The sequence below is a fragment of the Pristiophorus japonicus genome, chromosome 18 (genome assembly GCF_044704955.1).
Source record: "Pristiophorus japonicus isolate sPriJap1 chromosome 18, sPriJap1.hap1, whole genome shotgun sequence".
In the NCBI taxonomy this organism is placed as follows: Eukaryota; Metazoa; Chordata; class Chondrichthyes; family Pristiophoridae; genus Pristiophorus; species Pristiophorus japonicus.
In genome coordinates, this window is record NC_091994.1 from 79,512,161 (window position 1) to 79,530,550 (window position 18,390).

The following is an 18,390-nucleotide window of genomic DNA, read 5'->3' on the forward strand; positions in this document are numbered from 1 at the left end:
CAGTACCTTTTTGACAGGAGGTTCGAATTAGAAATGGACCACAAGCCATTAACATCCCTGCTGTCAGACAGCAAGGCTGTCAATGCCAATGCATCAGCTCGCATACAACGATGGGCTCTCATACTCACTGCGTATGACTACACCATCCGGCACCGTACTGGCACCGAAAACTGCGTTAACGCGCTCAGCAGGCTTCCACTGGCCACCACTGAGGGGGCAGTGGAGCAAAGCGCTGAGATGGTCATGGCTGTCGATGCCTTTGACAGTGCATGCTTCCCCATCACAGCCCGCCAGATCAAAATCTGGACCAACAGAGATCCCCTCCTATCCTTGATTAAGGAATGAGTCCTGACTGGGGATTGGGCGCCTGCACACGGAGCATGCCCTGAGGAGGTCAGACCGTTTCACAGACGGATGGATGAGCTCTCCATCCAAGCCGACTGCCTACTATGGGGCAGCCGGGTAGTCATGCCCCAGAGGGCCAGGGAAGCATTCATCAGGGAACTCCTCAGCGAGAACCCAGGCATCGTGCTGATGAAGGCCATTGCCCGGTCACATGTGTGGTGGCCGGGAATTGATTCAGACCTGGAACACTGTGTTTGCAGGTGGACGACGTGTGCCCAACTAGGTAATGCCTCCAGGGAGGCCCCGCTCAGCCTGTGGCCCTGGCCCACCAGGCCATGGTCACATATTCACGTAGACTACGCGGGCCCGTTCATGGGAAAAATGTTTCTCATTATGGTTGATGCGTACTTGAAATGGATCGAGTGCATCATTTTGAATTCATGCATGACATCCACCACCGTGGAGAGTCTGCGCGTGGTCTTTGCGACCCATGGCTTGCCGGACATCCTTGTTAGCGATAATGGCTCATGTTTCACGAGCTACGAATTCTGGGAGTTCATGTCGGGTAATGGCATTAACCATGTCAGGACAGCACCGTTCAAGCCGGCCTCCAATGGCCAGGCGGAACATACGGTCCAAATCATAAAACAAGGCATGCTACGGATTCAAGGACCCTCCCTTCAATGCCGCCTATCGCGTCTCCTGCTGGCCTATAGGTCCCGACCGCACTCGCTCACGGGGGTCCCGCCCGCGGAGCTACTCATGAAACGAACACTCAAAACTCGACTGTCCCTCATTCATCCAGTCCTGTCCGACATTGTTGAGGGCAAGCGCCAGTCCCAAAATGAGTACAATGACCGAAATTCAAGGGGGAGATGTATAGAAATTGATGGCCCCGTATTTGTTCTCAATCACGCTTTGGGGCCCAAATGGCTTGAGGGTACTGTAATAGACAAAGAGGAGAATAGGGTCATAGTGGTTCAACTTAACAATGGGCAGATATGCCGCAAGCATCTGGACCAAGTAAAAAAAAGGTTCAGCATGGATACTGAGGAACCTGACGAAGATCATGAGAAGGTATTCACACCACCGCCAGTGAATGAGCAACAAGAACATTCAGCAGCATGCACAGTCCCTGCGTTCAGCCCGGACAGGCCGGAATCACCACAGGTGACAGACACGCATACCAAGGCTCAACAACCAGAGCCCCAACTGCGGCGCTCCACGAGAGAGCGCAGACCACCCGAGAGACTTAACCTATGATCCCAATAATATGTTGAGGGGGAGGTGATGTTATGTATGTAACCTTTATGTAACAACACTGCAATACTGTATATACATAAGAAATGCACACCTTGATCACAGGCAATGAACTTGTGGGAGACACTCCTCACCTGGTCATCCAGGTATATAAAGGGAGGTCCCATGCAGGGTCATCACTTCTTGGTCCTGTGAATAAAGGTTCAGGTCATGGAGTGACCTTGTCCATAGAATGTGCCTCGTGTGGATTTGTGGTATTGTGCAAGAACTTTACACACAGAAGAGGTGAAAAATTGGCTGAACTCTTGATAATTACCCAAAGTTGCCATTCATTCAGTTTTGGGAGACTAGAATGTAACCTTTGAATTGCCATCTTGACGTTTCTACAATGTAAAACAGACACCAGATGAGGAATATTTCTTTGTAAACCACTTTATGAAAGAAGCAATTACAAAGTCCCTAAACCTTCCACAAAAAGGACACCTTCCTCCCAGAAGTATATTAAAAACAGAAGTCTATTTTTCTAACCATTTACTTGTGTCTTAAAAGATGTGGAGTTATTGATGATTCAGGATGTCAGTGAATGATGAGCACTCAAACCATGATCCCGCTGTGCCGCCCCATCCTACTCACTGTCCAGTTTTGGAATTAACAAATGTTTGGTACTTCAAGTGCAAAGCAACCTCCTTTTCTACAAAGCACCCTGACTCGGATGATTAAAGTCTAAAGCTATGTTTATGCTGCCACTTTTGTGCCCAATGTAACGTGGATTTGGGCTCGCATAAATGTACAGGTGGCACTTCAAATCAGGAGACTACAAAGCACACTAAAGCTATGAGATATGAAACCCTCTCCAGGAGGTTATCTCGTTGATTTCAGTTCCCTAACATAGTATAAACATGTTTTACTTACAGCCCAGTCCAATCGACCCAACCAGTTCTGTCCATTGAGCCATAGCCTAACACAAATTTCTGTATTCAGGTGGCAATAATTAACAGGAAAACAATCAGAGGAAATTGTTTTTAAATCAAAACACTCCGTCTGTTTCACACTGACTGGCATTGGAAGGTAGTGCTTATCTCTAGCTGAGAATGAAAGCCACTTGTATATTGGAGTTCAGATTCGACGAGCCTGGTGTCTGAATCGGCTCCTGGCATTTACACTGCTAAATCCAGTGTGCATAGACTGATGGCAGAATTGAAGACCACGTCTTATCTGGGCGTACAAGGCTGGTCTATGGATTTTACAGCAGAAGTGTCGGGGATCTAGCAGGTCAGGCAGCATCTGTGGAGAGAAAGCAGAGTTAATGTTTTAGGTCGATGATCTTTCTGACGAAGCGTCATCGACCCAAAATGTTAACTCTGCTTCCTCCCCACAGATTCTGCCTGACCTGCTGAGATTTCCAGCATTTTCTGTTTTTATCCAAGGTTCCACAGCATTGTGTGCCAGGGATCTAGCTCAGGGAGACCAGGCTCCCAGCACTGATCTAAACAGCTCTTTAGAATTGAACAAACCCCTCTGCACTGTGTAAATATTGAACTCGAGATATGTATTGGCAGCAGATTTACATTTCATTCCCTGCATTAGCCAGCTGTGGATTTTAACACGAAAATGGATTAAGTTTGAAAGAACAGACATGGAAAAGGGGGAAATGGCAACACTTTCTTTTACTTTGTCTGAATAGAAGGGCTTGACAAATGGAGGCTTAGAACCTTATTAGATATGGTGTGCAGCTAAGCATGCATGTGTTCCACATTCAGCAAAGAGCCAGTCAAAGGAACTCACAGGGCTGAAGACTAAAGTGTTTTATGAAAAAGGCATTGATGGCCTATTTCATTAGCTCTCTATAACTGAAACCATTAATGATATTCAAATATTTTATGATATAACAATAATTACATTTTAATGCCCAGAAACAAATTACAAAACAGACGAAATGCAATTTTGTAGAACAGATAAATCAATATGCTGTGCGAATGTCACAGCATATTTAATTATCTTGCTATTCAAATAAAACAAAACATCTTATTTGATTCCATGTTTATTTATTCTGCTCTTTCATTGAATTTGGTTAAAATTGAGGGAAACAGTTAAAAAAATGATTTCTGTGACTGACTGGTTGAAAATATGCCCATTATAAATGACATGGGATAACCTTCCTGATGACAAATGCCCCTCTGCATATCAGTTCCTCTTGTCCTTGTGTTTCTGTCTCACTCCATCCTTTCTGCGATGGTTTGAGGCGTGAATTGGCTAGAATAGACTGGCAAATGATACTTAAAGGGTTGACGGTGGATAGGCAATGGCAAACATTTAAAGATCAAATAGATGAACTTCAGCAATTGTACATCCCTATCTGGAGCAAAAATAAAACGGGGAAGGTGGCTAAACCGTGGCTAACAAGGGAAATTAAGGATAGTGTTAAATCCAAGGAAGAGGCATATAAATTGGCCAGAAAATGCAGCAAACCTGAGGACTGGGAGAAATTTAGAATTCAGCAGAGGAGGACAAAGTGTTTAATTAAGAGGGGGAAAATAGAGTACGAGAAGAAGTTTGCCGGGAACATAAAAACTGACTGCAAAAGCTTCTATAGATATATGAAGAGAAAAAGATTAGTGAAGACAAACGTAGGTCCCTTGCAGTCGGATTCCGATGAATTTATAACGGGGAACAAAGAAATGGCAGACCAATAGAACAAATACTTTGGTTCTGTCTTCACGAAGGAAGACACAAATAACCTTCCGGAAGTACTAGGGGACCGAGGGTCGAGTGAGAAGAAGGAACTGAAGGATATCCCTATTAGGCGGGAAATTGTGTTAGGGAAATTGATGGGATTGAAGGCCGATAAATCCCTGGGGCCTGATAGTCTGCATCCCAGAGTACTTAAGGAAGTGACACTAAACTGGGTGGCGGTGTGAGCTGTGAGGGGGACGCTAAGAGGCTGCAGGGTGACTTGGACAGGTTAGGTGAGTGGGCAAATGCATGGCAGATGCAGTATAATGTGGATAAATGTGAGGTTATCCACTTTGGGGGCAAAAACGCGGACAGATTATCTGAATGTTGGCAGATTTGGAAAACGGGAGGTGCAACGAGACCTGGGTGTCATGGTTCATCAATCATTGAAAGTTGGCATACAGGTACAGCAGGCGGTAAAGAAGGCAAACGGTATGTTGGTCTTCTTAGCTAAGGGATTTGATTATAGGAGCAGGGAGGTCTTACTGCAGTTGTACAGGGCCTTGGTGAGACCTCATCTGGAATATTGTGTTCAGTTTTAGTCTCCTAATCTGAGGAAGGACGTTCTTGCTATTGAGGGAGTGCAGCGAAGGTTCACCAAACTGATTCCCGGGATGGCTGGACTGACATATGAGGAGAGACTGGATCAACTGGGCCTTTATACATTGGAGTTTAGAAGGATGAGATGGAATCTCATAGAAACATACAAGATTCTGACGGGACGGGACAGGTTAGATGCGGGTAGATTGTTCCCGATGTTGGGGAAGTCCAGAACCAGGGGACTTACTCTTAGGATAAGGGGTAGGCCATTTAGGACTGAGATGAGGAGAAACTTCTTCACTCAGTGAGTTGTTAACCTGTGGAATTCCCTGCTGCAGAGAGTTGTTGATGCCAGTTCAATGGATATATTCAAGAGGGAGTTAGATATGGCCCTTACAGCTAAGGGGTATGGAGAGAAAGCAGGAAAGGTATACTGAGGGAATGATCAGCCATGATCTTATTGAAAGGTGGTGCAGGCTCGAAGGGCCGAATGGCCTACTCCTGCATCTATTTTCTATGTTTCTATGTTTCTATTGTGAGGGGACCACGTGGTGTAGGTTTGGACAGTCACTTCCAGTGGGCATGGGCCTACAGCACAAAACAGCCTCTAATTTACACTAAATTGGTACTCTCACTTAAAGAGACCACATAATTGCCAGCATGGAAAAATGTTTTTCTGGTGTAGTAGAGGTTTCCGTCTGAGATTGGGGCCAAGGCATAATAAGGGATCCTTACTCTGCATTTAACCATGCTGTATCTAGCCTGGCATGTTTGATGCTGATACAGGGTACCTGTAATGGACAGTGTTCCATTTCCCCAGCATTAACATCCCTCACTTTGATGAGCATGAAAAAAGAAACCAGAACTGGGAAACAGCAGAACAAAGATCATATTCACTTGTGCAATAAACTTTGAATCCTATATGTTTTAGATATATAGGTTCCCCTCCGTCGGTTTATAATTTTAACTAAAATATACACTTCCAGATAGATGAAAATGCAACTTCTGTAAGGTCACAGCAAATGAAACTGTTGAGCGATTACTTACCAATACCCACAATGACAAAGGCAGCCACTCCATTTAAGATGCCCAGGTACTGGATGCCAAACACCACGTGGTACAGAAACAGGGCGATCAGACAGCTCAAACCAATACTGGCAATACCAAAGAACGTCAGAAAGGCTGGTGAAACATAAAACAGTCTGATATTCAGCACAAAGTAGAATGCTTTCTTTAAAGTTCTGGCTCTTCCAACATCGAATAGTAAAAGATGCATTTTCAAAATCAAGCCAGTTAAACGAAAATTTCTGTTTTCATTTTCAGAATATTGGGGGGAAGATTGCGGTCAGAGGCTTCCTTCGTACGACCGCCTGCGACCCGAAAAAAATCTACGACAGTATCTGGTGGTGCCGGAGAAACATAGGATTTCGGTCGGAGGCATAGATTCGCTGCGCAGCACACGAGGATCTGTCTTTCACGTATGTACGTAGAAGCTGGAGTCATGTGGACCTGGACCACCAATCACTATGCGGTATTCTCATTGATAAAAATAGGAGCTCTGCTTGTATGGACTCCCATTACTATCAATGAGAAAACCCCCTAAACACTGAAACACAGCATAACACTTAAATAAATAAAACACCCCACATATTTAAAATTCATTGAAATTAAATGTAATTAAATGTTTTGGAAAAAAAAAATATTTGGGGGATTTATTTTTAATATGTGTTTTAATAGTGTTAAAATAAACTTACCTTAATGGACAGGGTTAATATAAAAATAAATGTAAATACTCATTTTTATATGTTTTAAAACTCTTACGCTGGTAAAAGTAAGCTATGTGCCTGCTTTTACCAGGCGTAAAAGTTTGAATGACATTCGCTGGGTAATAGTTGGGCAAATAGCCCAATCTCTCCCACGCGGATGTCCTTCTCCCTGGTGTGTGGAGAATATGTCTAGAGAAATCTTGACAGATTGGAAAAGCCGGTTGTTGGCGCATGCACATCACGCCCCGAAAACCGACTACTGCGAGGCCTCGGCGAGTCCGTGCGCACTTCAGCTCATTATAACTTAAAGGAAGTCGAAATGTCACAGAAACAAACAGACATGTGAAACCAATTTGTGCTGTAACTCTTATTTCAACCTCCATTTGATAACCAGACATCAGGGTCAAAGCTATTGGCATGCGCTAACTAACAGGAACCTTGCCCATGTAAAGCGGGAAAATGTGGGCACAATGCTCAGGATTTTACAACCATTAATTTACCGCGCCTACGATTTCCCAATATGTACGACTGGTGACAGAGGGTTCCAGCACATTTACAAAATTGACCCTATTGTTTCCGGGGTGGAATGTATTGACGGAACATCCTCCATGCAGCTGAGTAAACAAAGCAGGGAAACAAAATACATTTCACAATTGTGGGGTGAAAACACATATTTCATAAATCAATAACTTTTTGTAGGCAAGTCCAGTTGTTAAATGAGAAATTAATGCTGGGCAATGTTTTTTGGTTTAATGTTAACAGATAAAGTGGTGCTGAAAGGACAGCTCCTATGGTGTTATAGAAAAATTTAGCAGTGCTGCCTTGTAAACCCAGAGATAATAATAGGCACGGTGGAATAAATGGGTTCTATAGTTAATAAAAACACATGAATGGCCCTCCACCTCAAAAAATGAAATCACGTTTCTCAGAGAAAACTGTGAATATCATTTAAACATAATAAGAACAGAACAAATAAAAATCAAAACTAAATACTCAGAAACCTCCCTTCACCAACAGTGCACCTTGGCTGCAGTGTGTACCATCTACAAGATGCAGTGCAGCAACTCGCCAAGGCTTCTTTGACAGCACTTCCCAAACCCACGCCCACATCCCAGGAACGAATAAAAAACTGACAGAAAGTGCTGGATATACACAGCAAGAAAGTTAGCCTCTGAAAGAGAAAGATAAGACTCAATCAGAAATCAAAATGTTAATCTTCCTTTATGTTCGGGTTTTGATAGAGTTGATACAGAGAAACTGTTTCCAGTGGCAGGAGGATCGGTAACCAGAGGGCACAGATTTCAGATAACTGGGTAAAGAATCAGAAGGGGCGGGAGGGACGAGGAAGTGATGATGAGAAATATTTTCACGTAGCGAGTTATGATGATCTGGAATGCTCTGCCTGAAAGGGTAAAGGGAGCAGATCAATAGTAACTTTTAAAAGAGAATTGGATGTATAACTTGAAAAGGAAACACTTTCAGGGTTATGGGCAAAGAACAGGGGAGTGGGACTAATTGGACAGTTCTTGCTTCGGCACAACAGGCCAAATGGCCTCCTTCTGTGCTGTATGATTCTAACCTGCTGTGCTTGATGTGTTGATAACAGTGCATAGTCTGAGACATCATGAAGTTTGGTAGAGAGTAATGTTGAACAGAATGTTATTCGGACTGGAGGGGACTATACAGTGGTGTTCCCCAGGGGTCGATATTAGGACCACAGCTCTTTTTGATTTATATTAATGACCTGGACTTGGGTATACAGAGGACAATTTCAAAGGTTAAAGATGATACAAAACTTGGAAATGTAGTAAACCATGAGGAGGATAGTAACAGACTTAGGAGGAAATAGACAGACTGTTAAAATGGGCAGACACATAATAGATGAAATTTAATGCAGAGAAGTGTGAAATGATACATTTTGGTAGGAAGAATGAGGAGAGGCAATATGAACTAAATGGTATAATTTTAAAAGGGGAGCAGGAACAGAGAAAACTGGGGGTGTATGTGCACAAATCTTTGAAGGTGGCAGGACCAGTTGAGAAAACCGTTAATATGGGATCCTTGGCTTTCTGAATAGAGGAAGAGAGTACAAAAGCAAGGTTCAGTTCTGGGCACCACATTTTAGGAAGGCCTTGGAGAGGGTGTAGAAGTGATTTACTAGAATGGTACCAGAGTTGAGAGACTTCAGCTATGTTATTTGGATAGCTCTACCAAAGAGCCAGCACAGGCACAATGTGCTGCATCATTCTATGATTCTATATGGAAGGTAAATGACACAGGCAACTAGATACTTAGCTATATGGGATTCTTTTATTTAAGAAAGGAACAGTAGTTGGTAGAAGGATTAGAGGGAAGATGAGGAAACATCCCAGGAGGGTGGTGGGAGTCTGGAACTCACTGCCTGAAAGGGTTTTAGAGGCAGAAACCCTCATCACATTTAAAAAGTACTTGGATGTGCACTTAAAGAGCCATAATCTACAGGGCTATGGACCTAGTACTGGAAGCTGTGATTAGGCTGGGTAGCTCTTTTTCAACCGGCACGGACATGATGGGCCGAATGGCCTCCTTCTGTGTCTTAATTTTTCTTTGATTTTATGAACAGAAACTGTGCAGAATTACTTAATTTTCAACGTTGGAAGAATTTGGAGCTGTTTTGAAACAAGATGGTTTTTGATAGATTTACTCAAAGATCTGATCAAAAAATCAGGATCGGAGGTGAAAACCCCAGAAAGAATGTTGAGATATTGAAGTGAGAAGTCAAATTTTGCAGGTGTTCTGTCAGGATCTTTCTGACTTCTGAACACTATTGTTGTGGGAAGTGGGCAGTGGGAGGGGAGCTATTTATAGCAACATTGTAAACGTGCTCTTCATATATTTTTGCACAATCTTCCCATAGAAAGGGAACACTGAAAATCTTCCTCTCCGATTATTTAAACCAACTTGGGCTAATTTTTTTTTAAAATAGCGCACAGAAATTTGATGTGGGCATATTAACCAGTGTACTAAAAATAGTGCACTGATTAATTTCTGTTCACATAAAACGAGATAAACAGACGGTGATGGCTCACCACCTTTCAGAGACACTCAAGAGTTTTCAATGCAGGGGGATTACAGTCAGAGCTCTGACGTATGGTGCTTCACATGCAACAAAAGCACTTTCAAAACTGGTTAATAATACACTATTCTTCTAGTGTTTATAATATTTATTCTTGCATTACTATAAATATTTTCTCAATTTAAGATCTACAGCCACATTTTCTGGAAGAAATGAAACAAGTGTTCACATCTATTTGCATTGGGGCTGGCAGGTCATGTAATTAACCTCTCCAGTAATTTCACTGCCCCAGCTTATGACTTGAGAACAGCTAGCTTGTCATGGGTAAAACAGGTACAATTGTTCAACTCCGTCTGTGCAGTGTTACTGTTCTCGCAAAGACGACAGCAACACAGATCTCCAAGACAATGCAACAAGCCACTTTTCATGAAATTCACTTCAGAATCTGACATCTATTGAAAGTGTAATTATTATTTTGAACCAATGTGCTAACTTATAGATTTTCGGCTGGACTTTCTGGTCCTTTCTGTTCCGGGTTTCGCCCCAGAGCGGCGTGAAAGACGGCGGTGAGGTCTCCTGCGCTCCGCCGCAATCCTCCGGTCTGGTTTGCGGCAGCGCTGAGCAGTACAACCCGGAAGAGCTGCGTGGGTGTGCAACGCCCATGGTTGTGACACCGATGGAGTTTTGAGTCTCGCCCGACCCATCTAACCGGAAGTGTGTCCTCAATGACCAACTGGGAAATCAGAGCGGTCGAATGATCCCGGCGGCAGAAAGGAAGGTAATGAACTCCTAAAGTAAGAGTGTTTTTTGTTTTAATCTTTTGTGCAATTTGTGCTACGGTGGCGTGGGCAACATCTTAGGAATGTTTATGTTTTATTTTTAGGTTCCCCCGCACACACACACACAACCGCCGCCCCCCCCCCCTCGCCCTCGCGCACACACACAGCCGCCCCCGCCTCCCCCACCCCTTAGTGCTGCACCCCGACACAGGACCCAGATGCCCAAACTTAACAACTAAGGCACAAGCTATTTCCGGCCACTAACTTTCCTGCCCCGCCGCCATTAACACCCTGAAAACAGAAAAGCCTAAAATCCAGCCCTTGATGTCTTACTGCAAAGTTCTGTTACACTGGACAAGCATTCAGAAAATCCATCCCTTCCATCTTCAAGATCACTTTAAGAAAAAGGGGAGTGAGCAGTCCCTTTGCAACACCGACCAATGCATTGGAACATTACAGTGAACAAAAGCCCTTCTATATTTATATGACTAATGCCTTAGGAATAATCATTTTGTTTGTACAAATAAATGGTAATAACCCATCCTCCACAATGAATTTTTCCTGGAGCTATATCATTAGAATAAGATATAAAAATTAGTTTAATCTAATTTTCCATTCTGGTAGCATTCTCGCCTCTGTGTCAGAAGCTTGTGGGTTCAAGCCTCACTCCAGAGACATCAGCACGTAATTTAGGCCGACACTCCAGTGCTGTATTGAGGGAGTGCTGTACTGTTGAAGGTGCCGTCGTTTAGCTGAGACGTCCAAGCGAGGCCCCATCTACCTTCTCAAGTGGACATAAATGATCCCACGATCTTATTCGAAGAACAGCAGGGAGTTCTCCCTGTGTTCCGCACAGCATTTATGCCTCAACCTACACTTCAAACAGATTATCTGGTCATTTATTTAACGGAGTAACTATTTGTACTAAGTCTCCCTTCTGCGCATGTGTCTCCTGATGCATGCGCAGAAGCAAGAGTTAGGACAAATATCACCAACTCCGCCCCCCCAGCGCAATTCCCGCTAACCCTTTTCTGCGCATGCGTCCAACACCACGTTGCCTCCGATCCATTCAACAGCAGCCGAACGCATCTGCCGAGCCTCTGAGCCACCCACAGCGCAAGCCCGAGCGTGTGTTACAAGGGACATCGTTGGGGTGGATGAAATCCCGAAGTCATGACACTGTCACTATTCACTTCATACCCAATAAACCTGTTAACAATCCGCACATGATGCCCCATCTATGGGGGGGGGGGGTGTAAAAGGTCTTGCGCTTGGGTAAGGGATTTCAGCTGGAGGAGGCAGCACATGTGCTGGGGTAATGGTCTTAAGCTGGCAGAGGCAGCACTTGTGCTGGGGTAATGGATTTGGCTGGAACTTGGTGGCTTTTGGGGAGATCTATCCTCTGTGGCTTCTGAAGTCAAAATGGATCGAATTACAAATTGGAAAGTCACTCAGAACTTGGGCTGGGCGGTTCCAGTTACACATTACAAAGGAACTTCAGGGTGTAGCTTATCCTCCAAGGGGACCAATCAGCAATAGGTTATGTGAAAATGGAGAGCCAATCAGAGAAACAGCTGCCTTTCAGCTAGCACAAAAAGATGCAGCCTTTATTTAATTGCTGTCTGTGGGACTTTGCCACGTGCAAATTGGCTGCCGCATTTTCTTACATTGCAACAGTGATTCAAAGATACTTCATTGGCTGCTTTGGGATGTCCCAGGGTCGTGAAAGGCACTATATAAATGCAACTCCTTTTTTCCTTCATTTCTTGGGTCAGGGCTTCACACTTAGGGTCAAATGGCCACCAATTCGCTCTGCAACCAGCTGTTGGCAAACGCTGGTCCCACCCAAACATGCCCATCCCATCTGATTTAGCCTTATCTCTCATAGGAAGATGCTGCACCATCCTCTCAGCACCTCACTTCTCAGGGTGTCTCAGGTCAGGAATTGAGTGGAGCTGGCGTCAAACATACACTCACCCCCTTAACTCCATGGCATTAACATATCACCATAGCGTTCAACTAATTTATTTTACTTTTAGACGGGTGGGTGGTGTGGGGTACAATAGATTTTAAAAGTCCTTTAAAAGATTATACAACTAGCAGTTGGAGCAATGGCAGTTTGATGAATATGTCAAAACTGCATTCTCAGAGAGCCATGAACTTACTGAATGGCAGAGCAGGCTCGAGGGGCCACATGGCCTACTCCTGCTCCTATTTCTTATGTTCTCAGAGCTCAGACTCTGAATTATGTGTTCAGCGGGTGCTAAAGATAAATCTGTTGCAATTCCATTGTGCTCCATGAACAATTTTGCATAAGCATCACTTTAACATAACTACAGTGCACTATATAATAAAAGATGACATTGGGTGAATTATAAAGTTCTTACACAATCAAGGGCCAAACATAATCTTGCAAACCACATGAGCAGAGCTTGGGAAGAGATTTTTGTGGCTGCTTATTGTCACCTGTTATTTTATGTGTCATTTGGCCCCCCGAGCCTGCTCAGCCATTTAATAAGATCATGGCTGATCTGGTCTTGGCCTAAACTTCACTTTCCTGCCCGCTCCCCATAACTCTTGACACCCATGCTGTTCAAAAACCTGTCTATCTCCACCTTAAATATATTCAATGACCCAGCCTCCACAGCTCTCTGGGTCGAGAGTTCCAAAGATACACCACCCTCAGAGAAGAAATTCCTCCTCATCTCCATTTGAAATGGGCATCCCCTTATTCAGAAACCACGCCCCCAGTTCTAGATTCCCACACGAGGAGAAACATTCTCTCTGCATCTACCGTGTCAAGCCCCCTCAGAATCTTGTATGTTTCAATAAGATCACCTCTCCTTCTTCTAAGTACAGGCCCAACCTGCTCAACCTTTCTTCATAAGACAACCCCTTCATCTCAGGAATCAACATAGTGAACCTTCTCTAAACCGCCTCCAATGCAAGTATATCCCTCCTTAAATAAGGAGACCAAAACTGTACGCAGTACTCCAGGTGTGGTCTCACTAACGCCCTATACAGTTGTAGCAAGACTTCCCTGCTTTTATACCCAATCCCCCTTGCAATAAAGGCCAACATTCCATTTGTCTTCCTAATAACTTGCTGTAACCGTTTGCTAACTTTTTGTGTTTCATGTACAAGGACCCCCAGATCCCTTTGTACCTCAGCATTTTGTAGTCTCTCTCCATTTAAACAATAATTTGCTTTTTTATTCTTCCTATCAAAGTGGATAACCTCACATTTACCCACATTATATTCCATCTGCCCAATTTTTGCCCACTCTCTTAACCTATCTATATCCCTTTGCAGATTCTTTGTGTCCTCTTCACAACTTGCTTTCCCACCTATCTTTGTATCATAAGCAAATTGGTTACATTACACTTGGTCCCTTCATCCAAATCATTAATATAGCTTGTAAATAGTTGAGGCCCCAACACTGATCCCTATGGCACTCCACTAGTTTGCCAACCTGAAAATGACCCATTTATCCCAACTCTCTGGGGTCAAGTTTTGGGCCGCGCCGTTCATGGACGCCCATTTTTCGCGCCTAAAAGCGCAACAAAAATGTACCTTGCAATTCTTGGGCTCCCTGCAGGTCCCTCGGAGCTCGGCGCGGCGTGGACATCAGCGGGGGGCGGAGCCACAGAGTCGCACCAATTCTGCAAGTGCAGGGGGTGGGGCTTGTCAAATGAGAGAACATCATGCCAGCAACCCTGTGCGTGCACGTTGGAACGCGCGAGCACGCGCAGTAGCCCATAAACATTGGCACTCGGCCATTTTTAAAGGAACTTGAAGAAAAGTGCTGATTTGTCTCCTGGACCTCTGGAAAGGCTTGAGATTGAATTTTGCTAAATTTTTGGTGTCTGAAGGAGTGCTTTTAGCAGCACTTTTGAAGAAATCACCTGCTGAAATCAGTGAGTGCTGCTTTTCGCTGCTAAACTTCCAGAACAGGTGCTGCAGGTGCATGCAAAATAAGGACTGTGTTTTGAAAAATAAGCGTGTCAATTCAATACAGCAATGGAACAACGTCCACCAAGAACAAATAATTTCTTGCATGAGGAAGTGGAGATATTAGTCAACGTCATTGAGCAGAGATGGTACGAGCTAGATACCAGCAACAGAGGTCGCATAAAAGTGCCACCTAAAGAAATGAAGAAACGCTGGAACCAAGTTGCAGAAGATTACTGCGCAGTGGTGCATACCATGAGATCTGGAAGCCAGTGTAAAAAGAAATAGCACGACCTTGGTCAAGTAGTTAATGTAAGTAATATTTTCATTTTTTAATGTAATCGTAATTGTAATGTGACTATCTGTATGTCCCACGCTGCAGAAAGACGCACTCTGTAAAAGTTATATTTTACTCTTTGCAGAAGAAATTGGCCCACAACAAAAGGGAAGCAACTCGAACAGGAGGAGGCATGCCCAATCTGCATCCACTGACACCCTTGGAGCAGAGGGTAGCTGCTATGATGAGTCGTACATGGAGAAAAGCAATCAGTACAGCACAAGCTGGGCCTGCACGTGAGGAAGAGGGTAAGTTCTGAAAATGCATCGTGGCCCTTCAAATCAACCTGCTGCCTGGCCTGCTATGTGTGAGAGTACTCATGCCACCCATCCTGCCCCCTCCCTTGCTGTTAAACATTTGACTGTTCTAATGTATTTTGCAGAACATGATGATGATGATGATGCCAACCCTGAAGATCCAGAACAAGAACCAGTACAACCAAATGCGGACAATCCAGACTGGATTCTGGCGGCGATGACTAAAATGTCTACAGGGGAGAGCTTCTAAATTAATGTTTATGAGCCCCCATTAAGGGGCATCAGAGTTTCAACCCCTTGCATAGATTCTGGTTCCACCTTCCATGGTTTTGATTCTGATGTTGCGGGTCTCAGTGGTGCTGCTGGTGTAATGCAGCAGTTTACAGCCAGTGCACCACCATCCAAGCCTGCGCCTCCCACTCGCATAGGTTCTGGTTCCACCTTCCATGGTTTTGATTTAGACGTTGCGGGTCCCAGTGGTGCTAGTGATATAATGGAGCAGTTTACACCCATTCACCCACCATCCCAGCCCACGGTTCGCACTCGAGTGCTGCCGTTTGGAACACCGACGCCCACCATCCCAGCCCGCACCTCTCTCTCTAGTATTGTCGTCTGGAACACAGAGCATCCCACCATCCCAGCCCACGCCTCCCTGTGTAGTGGTGCCGTTTGGAACACCGAGTGTCCCACTGTCCCTGCCCGCACCTCCCAGTGTAGTGGTGCCGCGAGGCAGACCCAGGCAGAGGAGAAGGAGATTGGAGACACGCTCTCCTGAGATGCAGCGTTCAACAGATGCGGCTCAAGTTGTGGCATTGGGTATGGAGACCAATGAGCTTACCCGATCACTCATCGGTAGCGTCAGTGCAGTGGGTGAAGAGGTGACGGTCCTGACGGGAGAAATAGCAGTAATGACACGGGAACTTAGGGAGGGAATATCCGAGGGAGTGCAATCGATGGCACAGGCCGTCAGGGAGGGCATACAAGTGGCGGCACAGGCCGTCATGGAGGTAGCTGCTGCAATAAGGGCACACAGCTCCGCCAATCAAATGAGACCCCCATGAAGAAGTGAGCATTCACTGAGATGTGGATGAGAGATAGTTGCAGCCTTTCTTTGTTGCTTTTGTTCTTGTTCTTGATGTAGCTGTAGTAGCGTTTTTCAAATTGAAATTGTTTTGTAAGTTTTGTAACTTTACAACTTATAAGTGATCTTAGGGTTTTTAAGTGATCTTATAGTGTAAATGCTCTCTCATTTTGTATCTTATTTAATTTTGCACCTAAAAAGTGATCTTGAAGTTTAAGTGATCTTAAGAGTGTAAGATTTTTCACATTGAAATTGTTTTGTAACTTTACAAGTTTATAAGTGATCTTAAAGTTTTTAAGTGATCTTCAAGAATCATATTAAAAAGTAAAGTTTGATGCAACAAATATTTTATGACGTTAACTTTTCAATAAAATATTTTTTCATTAAAACTGAATCATGTTCCATTAACACAACACAACATGGGAACGACTGCAAAGAATAAACATGTCCATGCGCAACAATGATCGCAGAGCCCTCAGGCATCAATAATTGAAGCGTCACGGATGAGCTGCTGGCGCAGGGCTCGAGCAATCGTTAAAGGAGCATGATGTACGGCCCTCCTCTGACCTCTTGCTCTGGCATCAGGCACTTGCATGCTTTCCTGATCATCGTCATCGTCCTCATCCTGCTCTTCCAAATTACTATCAGGCACTGGCCCCTTATGTGGGTCTTCTGGTTCCACCACCAGCTCCTGCTGCCTCATGATGGCTAAGTTATAGAGCATGCAGCACATAACAGTGAAGTGACCAACAATCTGAGAAGAGTATTGCAAGTGACCTTGGGAATGGTCCAGGCATCGGAAATGCTGTTTCAATATGCCAATGGTCCTCTCAAATGATGTTGCGCGTCGCAATGTGCGCCATGTTGTATTGACGGTCACCTTCCGTCCGTCATGAGTCAGGTGGCCAGGCCGTACCCTTTGTCTCCCAGTAGCCAGCTCTGCCCTTCTGGCTGCTGCTCAAACATGTCAGATATAACGCATCATGGATGCTGCCAGGGTATCTCTCATCGACTGACATGATGCGCTGCTTGCCGTCACACACGAACTGCACATTGATGGAGTGGAAACCTTTTCTATTCCTGTACTGCTCAGAATCCTCCACAGGTGCTCGCAAGGCTATGTGGGTACAATCAATGCAGCCCTGTACCTTTGGGAAGCCAGCAATCCTGAAGAAGCTCACAGCCCTCTCATGGATCGCTTGTGCGTTCATTGGGAAATTGATGAAGTCATTCCTCCGCGCATACAGTGCAGCCGTGACCTGGTAAATGCAGGCATGTATTGCATGTTGAGAGATGGCGCACACATCTCCATTTGTAGCCTGAAATTATCCCGAGGCAAAGAAGGCAAGGGCAGCTGTTACCTTCACTTCAACAGACAATGCAGTTGGCGTTATGCTTCTGGGCTGCAAATCTACTCTCAGCATATCACAGATCTCAAAGACAACTTCTCTGCGGAAACGCAGCCTTTTGACACAATCAGCCTCGCTCATGATCAGGTATGAGCGCCTGGCTCGATATTGTTGATGTGGGTAAGGTCTCCTGCCCATCAGCCTACGGGCTATGACGTTCCTGGTGCGGTAAGCTCTAATCAATTCTCTCCTATGCAGTGAATTGTTGGTGAACCATTGCATAATCCATGGTGTTGACAATGCAGCACCCATTCTGGAATTACAAAATTAAGTTTCAAACTGGCTAGTTGGCTGCCTCTCCCACCCGGTACTTTGCACGTCTACCCTGTCCCCTGGCCAAATGGCCTCAGCCTCCCTCGCAGCACGAAGGCTGCTTCCTGTTTCTTCGGCTGCCGTCGAGCCACTGACGCCGCCCGTCTCCTACATGTAAGGAAGGCCTGCCTGTAGCACCGCAGCTCGAAGGCTGCTGCTGCTTCACACAGGTAGGAATATTCAATATTTTGTATTTGCTTTGTTTATAATTTTTGATTCAGGATTACTCTATTTGTATAAGTAAGACTGTTGAATGCTTGTAGAATTTAATTACTTCCTTTCTCCCCCCACCCTCTTTCCCTACGTCTGATTTCTAAAGTGTAGGCAAGGTTTTTCTGAGCAAAAAGAAATCTACACTTACTCCATCTAAGTTAGTTTGGAGTAAGTTTTCACTGCCTAAACTTTTAAGACAGGCGTAAGTGGCCAGACACGCCCCCTTTTGGAAAAAAAAATCTGTTCCAAAATGAAACTGTTCTAACGGACTTGAACTGGAGCAAACTAAATGTCGAGAATTGCAATTTCTAAGATACTCCATTCTAAACCAGTTGCTCCAAAAAAATAGGAG

At 44.6% G+C, this 18,390-nt stretch overlaps 1 protein-coding gene across 1 annotated transcript in view; it reads right to left on the reverse strand.

The window, feature by feature from the left end:
* The window catches only part of disp3 (dispatched RND transporter family member 3), a 333,206-nt gene that overhangs the window by 232,488 nt on the left and 82,328 nt on the right, over positions 1-18,390 (reverse strand). The window contains exon 4 of the mRNA XM_070860919.1: positions 5,926-6,060. Coding sequence (XP_070717020.1) covers positions 5,926-6,060 — 135 coding nt within the window. The remainder of the gene's footprint in view (positions 1-5,925; positions 6,061-18,390) is intronic.